This window comes from Cetorhinus maximus, unplaced genomic scaffold (genome assembly GCF_964194155.1).
Source record: "Cetorhinus maximus unplaced genomic scaffold, sCetMax3.hap1.1 HAP1_SCAFFOLD_3301, whole genome shotgun sequence".
Lineage (NCBI taxonomy): Eukaryota > Metazoa > Chordata > Chondrichthyes > Lamniformes > Cetorhinidae > Cetorhinus > Cetorhinus maximus.
In genome coordinates this window covers 6,825-15,961 of record NW_027599218.1, presented here as the reverse complement: position 1 = coordinate 15,961, position 9,137 = coordinate 6,825, and the positions used below count along the sequence as shown (strand labels likewise).

Below are 9,137 nucleotides of genomic sequence, written 5' to 3'. Positions count from 1 at the left end.
AGAGAAAGGGAGATTGAGAAGTGGTGAGAGAGATTGAGAGAGAGGGAGACAGAGAGAGAGATGGTGAGAGAGACTGAGACAGAGGGAGACAGAGAGAGAGATGGTGAGAGAGATTGAGAGAGAGGGAGACAGAGAGAGAGTTGGTGAGAGAGATTGTGAGAGACGGACAGAGAGAGAGATGGTGAGAGAGATTGTGAGAGAGGGACTGCTGATCCTGGAGTCAGTACAACCAGCCTCTCATTCTGATCTCAGGGGCAGTATCATTGTGAAATGCAACGAAGAGGGAGAAACTGTTTTGAGGAAGTTTACGCCCTGACATCGAGTCTGAGGAAAGACTGAAACACATCTGAGAGAGAGAGAGAAGCAGACAGGACAGGAACGGAGGAGAGAGATCCCTCTGACACAAACCATGGAGCAGGACACCGACTACATGAATACAAGACACGTCAAAAACATCACAACTGCTCCCAGTGAACGTAGGTTAAACTGTTCAACAGAGAAAGAGAGAGCGAGAGGGACAGAGAGAGATAGAGAGGTGGATATGAGGAAGCAGAGAGAGAAATAGAGCAACAATGAGAGAGAGAGCGACAAGAGTGAGAGAGAGAGATAAAGACCGGGAGAGTGAGAGAGACAAAGATGCATAGAGAGGGAAAAACAGAAACAGAGAAAAGGAAACACAGAGACAGAAAGTAAGATAGAGTATTTGATAAAGACAGTGCATGGGAAGCTGTACTCTGTCTCTAACCCCATGCTGTATCTGTTCTGGGAGTGTTTGATGGGGACAGTGTAGAGGGAGCTTTACTCTGTATCTAACCCCGTGCTGTACCTGTCCTGGGAGTGTTTCATGTGGACAGTGTAGAGGGAGCTTTACTCTGTATCTAACCCCGTGCTGTACCTGTCCTGGGAGTGTTTGATGGGGACAGTGTAGAGGGAGCTTTACTCTGTATCTAACCCCGTGCTGTACCTGTCCTGGGAGTGTTTGATGGGGACGGTGTAGAGGGTGCTGTACCTGTCCTGGGAGTGTTTGATGGGGACGGTGTAGAGGGAGCTTTACTCTGTATCTAACCCCGTACTGTACCTGTCCTGGGAGTGTTTGATGGGGACAGTGTAGAGGGAGCTTTACTCTGTATCTAACCCCGTGCTGTACCTGTCCTGGGAGTGTTTGATGGGGGCAGTGTAGTGGGAGCTTTACTCTGTATCTAACCCCGTGCTGTACCTGTCCTGGGAGTGTTTGATGGGGACAGTGTAGAGGGAGCTTTACTCTGTATCTAACCCCGTGCTGTACCTGTCCTGGGAGTGTTTGACGGGGGCAGTGTAGTGGGAGCTTTACTCTGTATCTAACCCCGTGCTGTACCTGTCCTGGGAGTGTTTGATGGGGGCAATGTAGAGGGAGCTTTACTCTGTATCTATGATTATTCCCCGCAGCCTCCAGCTGCCTAGCCCCTGAAATGCGAAAAACTCTCGCTAAACCTCTCCATCTTTCTATCTAACTCTCTGTCTCTCTCTCTGTCTCTCTGTCCCTCTCTCTGTCTCTCTCTCCTCCTTTAAGACGCTCCTTGTACTGATCTCTGTGTCTGAGCTTTTGGTTTCCTGTCCCTAATATCTCCCTGTGTGACTCGGTCTTCGATTCTCTTTGATAACCCTCCTGTACCGTGTGCTGGGATGTGAAACGAGGGATATAAACGAGTAACGTGGTAGTTGTTTCTCTTGATAAGGGAGGTAGATACGTCACCATTGTCTGTTCCGTGAAGTTACATAGGCTGCTCAACATGGGTCAATCTTTACTTCTCTATTCCAGATAAAACTGGACAGGAAACAGCTGAAGGAAGAAGATCAATAACTTCAACACATCTTGGCATCGCCTGCTTCATTGTCTTAATCATCAGTTTGGCTATTGCGATAGGGCTGAGAGTCCAAGGTAGGAAGCTGAACCTCACACTGAACCTGTTACAGAGAGTGAACGGAGGCAATACTGAACACCTTTATTTTCTCACCCTCTGTCCGTAAGCAGGGGTGTTTTCATATTGGAAATAGGCTGTGGTGTGTTTACCCAAACCCTCAGTTTGTGAGGTCAGACTTTAAAGGGAGAAGCAGCAACACCTCTCTAGGTTTAAAATCAGCAATGTAGTTTATTCATACATTCAAACCTGGGGGATCATCACAACTTCATACACACACGTAAACACACAACAGGAACATCGGAAAAAGGTGCTTTTTTTTTTTACAGTTTTTGATAACTTAAACTGAAAAAGCAGCACAGTTGTGGATATCACCTCATGGGATGGCCAAAGTTCAGAAAGTCCAAGTCTGGTGAGGGTTCCTTCACAGAGGAGATACAGTTCAGGCAGGTCTGGCTCGCTGAAGCAGGATTTACAAAATTCCTTTAAAGTTGATCGGGATGCAGTGAGATGAGGTTGGGCCACAAAGAGTTGGACTGCCCAGGAGGTGGCTGAAGGAATTTTCCAGAGAAACACATTCCGAGCTGGCTAAGACATGACGCAGGATGTCGATCAGCCTGGAGTCCTGCTTTGATGATTGCCAGCAGGAGTGTGAACAGAACACAGAGTTGTGAATGTAATAATGTAATATCAAATCCTTCCTATGGCCAGGAGCTTAGGTCATGTGATGTTGCCCATTAAGGAGCCTAACAATAAGTTTCTATGCCTCTGGTCAAAATCTATTGTCCAACATTGGAGATAGAGGATGGCGTTTAGCGCAACTGCAGGTTTAATGAGTGTCCAAGTCTTTCCCATTACTATAAGGTGAGGCTGCGGAGACAGGTTGTCTACTGGTCCCTGGTGTTGTTAATCATAAGGTGTCCGCACAGTAGAAGGTGTGAGGTTCCACAAGGATGAGGGGGTAGCTTTGTGCAGTGAATGCTGTTGGAAATTGGCCGACTCTTCAGCCCAGTTATGAATCATGTGACCTGTAGCAGCAATTATTTGGTTCAGGAACAGCCACTTTTCAAATAAACCAGAAGGAAATGGTGATTTTCAAATGTTAATGATCCCTTCAAACATGAAACAGACACTGATATATCCCACGCCTCTCACTGCAGCACGCTGATATATCCCACACCCCTCACTCTCACACACTGATATATCCCACACCCCTCACTCTAACACTCTGATATATCCCACACCCCTCACTGTAACACTCTGATATATCCCACACCCCTCACTCTAACACTCTTATATATCCCACACCCCTCACTGTAACACTCTGATATATCCCACACCCCTCACTCTCACACACTGATATATCCCACACCCCTCACTGTAACACTCTGATATATCCCACACCCCTCACTCTCACACACTGATATATCCCACACCCCTCACTCTAACACTCTGATATATCCCACACCCCTCACTGTAACACTCTGATATATCCCACACCCCTCACTGTAACACTCTGATATATCCCACACCCCTCACTGTAACACTCTGATATATCCCGCACCCCTCACTGTAACACTCCGATATATCCCGCACCCCTCACTGTAACACTCTGATATATCCCACACCCCTCACTGTAACACTCTGATATATCCCACACCCCTCACTGTAACACTCTGATATATCCCACACCCCTCACTGTAACACTCTGATATATCCCACACCCCTCACTGTAACACTCTGATATATCCCACACCCCTCACTGTAACACTCTGATATATCCCACACCCCTCACTGTAACACTCTGATATATCCCACACCCCTCACTGTAACACTCTGATATATCCCACACTATCTCTCATTCTGACTCTGTCTCTCAGTTCTACAGATGAACAAGGAGTGCGGTGGTGCTGACCCCTTGAACCGGACCTTGGCCATTGCCCTGCGGAACCTGACAGAGCTGGATGGAAAGTTCCAGAAATTGTCCGAGACTGCGAGATCGCTCTGCCCAATGCTCCGATCCTGTTCCGGTGAGTGGGAGCTGACCGATGTACTCCTGCCCCCTCCCGCAACATCCCACGTTCTGTCCCTTTGGGGTCGCCCCCACCTCCTGTCTCCCCTCCTCCACCCCCACCCCCTGTCTCCCCACCCCTATCCTCCCCAACCTTCAGTCAAGGCCTCAATCTCCAAGCGGGGGAAGGCCGCACTATCCTGACCTCTGCCTCCCGGAGTTTGGGACAGGCGAGGGGATGAATCGATCAGAGGGGGGGGGTTTTTCCGACAGATTGAAGGGATGGGATAAGGTGCAGGCGGGCGATCCAAACTCGAAGCCTGAGGCCTACAGGCGAAACCACGGCGACCGGACCCGAGGCGTTGAATGCTTCACTGCAGAGGGATCTGGGTGTCCTCGTGCATGAATCGCTGAAAGCTAGTATGCAGGTACAACAGGTAATAAGGAAGGCAAATGGAATTTTGCCATTTAATGCTACAGGAATAGAGTATAAAAATAGGGTAGCGTTGTTGCAACTGTACAAAGGCGTTGGTGAGACCGCACCTGGAGTACTGTGCACAGGTTTGGTCACTTACTTGAGGAAGGATTCAGTTGCACTGGAGGCGGTTCAGAGGAGGTTCACTCGATTGATTCCAGCGATACGGGTCTTGTTTTATGAGGAGAGATTGATCAGTTTAGGCCTGTACTCGCTGGAGTTTAGAAGGATGAGAGGAGATCTAATTGAGGTACATAAGATGCTAAAGGTGACAAAGTAGACGTGGAGCGGATGCTTCCCCTTGTGGGGCATTCTAGGACGATAGACTAAGGGGTGTTGGATTTAACTCAGAGATGAGGAGGAATTACTTCACTCAAAGGGTCGTGAACCTGTGGAATTCACTACCTCAGAGAGCAGTGGATGCCGGGACACTGAATAAATTTAAGGAGGAGATGGACAGATTTTTAATCAGTGAAGGGTTGAAAGGTTATGGCGAGAGGGCGGGAAATTGGAGTTGAAGCCAAAATGAGATCAGTCATGATCGTGATGAATGGCGGGGCAGGCTCGAGGGGCTGAATTGTCCACTCCTGCTCCTACCTCTTCTGTTCTTACGTTATGTTCAATAAAGAGATTCGATTGGGTCGATGGGGAGAAACTATTTCCTCTGATCCGGTGGGTTGTGGGGGAGCCGGGGAGGGGGAGTCGAGAACAAGGGGGAAGGAGGTTAAAATTCGAGCCAGGACGTTCAGGGGGGACATCAGGAAACACCACTTCACACAAAGGGGAGCGGAAATCAGGAACTCTCCCCCCACCCCCGAAATAAACTGTGGGGGCCGGAGGTCAAAGGGGAACGTCAAAACTGAGATTGAGGGATTGTTGTTGGGAATGGAGGGACACGGAACCGAGGGAGTTAAGGTACAGAGCAGATCCAATGGAATGGTGTAAAATACCCGAGAGGGGCTGAATGGCCTCCTCCTGTTCCTAATGTCCCGATGTATTTCTCTGAATTAAGTCTTTATAACTTTGCAGAGTCTCCCTGTCCGAACGGCTGGAAAGTTCATAATCATCATTGCTATAAATTCTCAACGGATAAAATAAACTGGGACTCGGCAAAACAACAATGTGAATCCCAAAATTCACACCTCATCATCATAAATACAGAACAGGAACAGGTGAGAATGACAGACGCATCTGTCAGAATGAGATAGAGAGAAAATATCCCTCTGCACCGTCCCCATCAAACACTCCCAGGACAGGTACAGCACAGGGTTAGATACAGAGTAAAGCTCCCTCTACACCGTCTCCATCAAACACTCCCAGGACAGGTACAGCACGGGGTTAGATACAGAGTAAAACTCCCTCTGCACCGTCCCCATCAAACACTCCCAGGACAGGTACAGCACGGGGTTAGATACAGAGTAAAACTCCCTCTGCACCGTCCCCATCAAACACTCCCAGGACAGGTACAGCACGGGGTTAGATACAGAGTAAAGCTCTCTCTACACCGTCACCATCAAACACTCCCAGGACAGGTACAGCACGGGGTTTGATACAGAGTAAAGCTCCCTCTACACTACATGGACGAGGGTTTCAGCAGTCGATGAGCTGAGACCGGGGTGGTTCTGGGTGATGTTACGGAGTTGGGAAGAGGCCGTCTTGGTGACGATGTGGATATGAGGTGAGAATCCCATCTCCAGATTAAACACAACCCCAGGGTTGTGAACAGTCTGGTTCAGACTCAGGGAGTTCCCAGGATGGAGTCGGTAACTCAGGAATGGAGTTTGGAACAGAGACGGAAAACAACAACTTCAGTCTTCCCGATATTTAATCAGAGGGAATGAGGGAGAATTTCCTGAGGAAGGGTTTGGTGTATTTTGGGGATCAGTTGTGTGTGCGTGTTTGTGTGAGTTAAGGCAGTCATACTAACTGATCACATTCCATCATTGTATCTGCTGCAGAATTTCATAGAGAAATCTATCGAGAATAATCCTGGGGATTACTGGATCGGACTAACAGATCGAGAGAGTGAAGGAAACTGGAAATGGGTGGATGGGAGCCCAGTGAGGTGAGTCCCAGCGTCGCATGGAGAGAAAGAGCGGGACAGTGGGATTAGTTTGGGATTGATACAGGGCTATGGGGAGAGAGCGGGACAGTGGGATTAGTTTGGGGATTGGTACAGGGCTATGGGGAGAGAGTGGGGCAGTGGGATTAGTTTGGGATTGATACAGGGCTATGGGGAGAGAGCGGGGCAGTGGGATTAGTTTGGGATTGATACAGGGCTATGGGGAGAGAGCAGGACAGTGGGATTAGTTTGGGATTGATACTGGGCTATGGGGACAGAGCAGGACAGTGGGATTAGTTTGGGATTGATACTGGGCTATGGAGAGAGTGCGGGGCAGTGGGATTAGTTTGGGGATTGATACAGGGCTATGGGGAGAGAGTGGGACAGTGGAATTAGTTTGGGATGGATACAGGGCTATGGGGAGAGAGTGGGACAGTGGGATTAGTTTGGGGATTGATACAGGGATATGGGGAGAGAGCGGGGCAGTGGGATTAGTTTGGGATTAATACAGGGCTATGGGGAGTGAGCGGGACAGTGGATTAGTTTGGGATTAATACAGGGCTATGGGGAGAGAGCGGGACAGTGGGATTAGTTTGGGATTGATACAGGGCTATGGGGAGATAGTAGGACAGTGGGATTAGTTTGGGGATTTGAACAGGGCGAAGGGGACAGAATCTGTCAGTGGGATTAGTTTGGGATTGATGCAGGGCTATGGGGAGAGAGCGGGGCAGTGGGATTAGTTTGGGATTGATACTGGGCTATGGGGAGAGAGCAGGACAGTGGGATTAGTTTGGGGATTGATACAGGGCTATGGGGAGAGAGCGGGACAGTGGGATTAGTTTGGGGATTGATACAGGGCTATGGGGAGAGAGCGGGACAGTGGGATTAGTTTGGGATTGATACAGGGCTATGGGGTGAGAGCGGGGCAGTGGGATTAGTTTGGGATTGATACTGGGCTTTGGGGAGAGAGCAGGACAGTGGGATTAGTTTGGGGATTGATACAGGGCTATGGGGAGAGAGCGGGACAGTGGGATTAGTTTGGGATTGATACAGGGCTATGGGGAGAGAGTGGGGCAGTGGGATTAGTTGGGGATTGATACAGGGCTATGGGGAGAGAGCGGGACAGTGGGATTAGTTTGGGGATTGATACAGGGCTATGGGGAGAGAGCGGGGCAGTGGGATTAGTTTGGGATTGATACTGGGCTATGGGGAGAGAGCAGGGACAGTGGGATTAGTTGGGGATTGATACAGGGCTATGGGGAGAGAGCGGGACAATGGGATTAGTTGGGGATTTGTACTGAGCTGTAGGAATCTTGTTGATTCTGTGCAGGAATGTGTCGGGTTTTTAATCGGTATTTTTTATTTCCCCAATTCCCAGTTTTACTCGATGGGATCAGGGTGAACCGAATAATTGGAATGGTAATGAAAACTGCGCCATTATCAAAACCAGAGGATGGAATGATGCCAGTTGTTCCGATCACTTCCGTTTCATCTGTGAGAAAAGGGCACTGCCCTGCATCGAGGCAGCTGATATTGAGAAATATTGTTCCTGAAGAGAGACTGGGACACAGAACGAGAGTGTCAGGATTGTCCAAAGATCCCCAGCCCCTCCTCCCTTCCCCAAAATCCCCGACTGCCCGAGGCCACGTCCGAAAGGTGAAACTTCATCTGTTCCCCTTTTCTCCCAGTTGAACCCTTCTGCAGCGCCACCAGTGGTAGGAGGCGGGAATGACAGTGTGATGGTTGACATTGGAAAATCCCATTATAAATCCAGGCCGGAATCCAGCGACATGTAACAGGACAGATGTCCTGCATTTCTCTAGCAACTTTCACAAATTCAGATGATCCGCAACCTGCTTTTGCAGCCAATGAAGCAACTCCTTACAGTGTTTTCATAGTTGTCATGTCAGAAACGAGGCATTCAATTTGCGTGCAGTAAGCTCTCACTGGACTCAGGATTAAAATCGGTCACATCGGAAATACTCTTTGGACTTTTTCTTCTCGGACTCTGTAAATCATGTGAACTTATTTTAATCTCCGTGGTTCTTGTACTGTTACTATCCATAGTTGTAAAAGTTTCCTTTTTCTATCCTCCATTACTGTGTCTGTGCATTTGTTTACGTGTGTGTGTGTGTGTGTGTGTGTGTATGTGCGTGTATACATCTATGTGTGTGGATGGGTGTGTGTGTGTTTGAATGTGAGAGTGTGTGTGTGAGTAGGCATGTATGTGTGTTTGTGTGAGTGTTGTGTGCGAGTGTGTGTGTTTGTGCGAGTGTGTGTGTGTGAGCGTGGGTGTGTGTGGGTGTATGTGGGTGTGAATGTGGAGGTTGACATTGTGAACATTCCTGCCCCGGGTTTTAAATGTAAATAAACTAACCCGAGTTGATCATAATGTGAGTTTGCTGTGAGTGATTAGTAAAGTGGATCAGACACACTGAGGGTTTGGGAAAACACACCACAACACACTTCACAAAGAATTCAAAACACCTTCTGTGTACGGACACTTGGTGAGAGACAGAAGTACAGTTTGCCTGTCTCTCTCCTGTCCGGAACAGTTCGTTCTGAGGAACCTCCCAACTCAGACACGTGTACAAGATCTCCAACTTTGTAATACTGCTCCCAACTTCTCAATTCCTTCATACACCAGCCTATGTACTTTTGCTGTATCCAATCCCTTCGGCATGTTCGGTG

The 9,137-nt window shown here is 48.6% G+C and overlaps 1 protein-coding gene across 1 annotated transcript; it reads left to right on the top strand.

Moving 5' to 3' along the window:
- The first annotated feature begins 409 nt into the window (after positions 1-409).
- On the top strand, positions 410-8,542 carry LOC144677926 (CD209 antigen-like protein C). Its single transcript, XM_078537901.1, has 6 exons — positions 410-476; positions 1,799-1,918; positions 3,779-3,928; positions 5,414-5,556; positions 6,343-6,449; positions 7,825-8,542. Exons 1-6 carry the CDS (start codon positions 410-412, stop codon positions 7,997-7,999), a joined length of 762 nt encoding a protein of 253 aa, XP_078394027.1. The 3' UTR covers positions 8,000-8,542.
- Positions 8,543-9,137: the final 595 nt, after the last annotated feature.

Excerpts from the sequence above, each read along its gene's own strand:
- LOC144677926 (XM_078537901.1), top strand. The coding sequence starts at position 410 with ATGGAGCAGGACACCGACTACATGAATACAAGACACGTCAAAAACATC. Across the intron at positions 1,919-3,778 it reads GATAGGGCTGAGAGTCCAAG|TTCTACAGATGAACAAGGAG; the intron begins GTAGGAAGCTGA and ends TCTGTCTCTCAG. Across the intron at positions 5,557-6,342 it reads TAAATACAGAACAGGAACAG|AATTTCATAGAGAAATCTAT; the intron begins GTGAGAATGACA and ends TATCTGCTGCAG.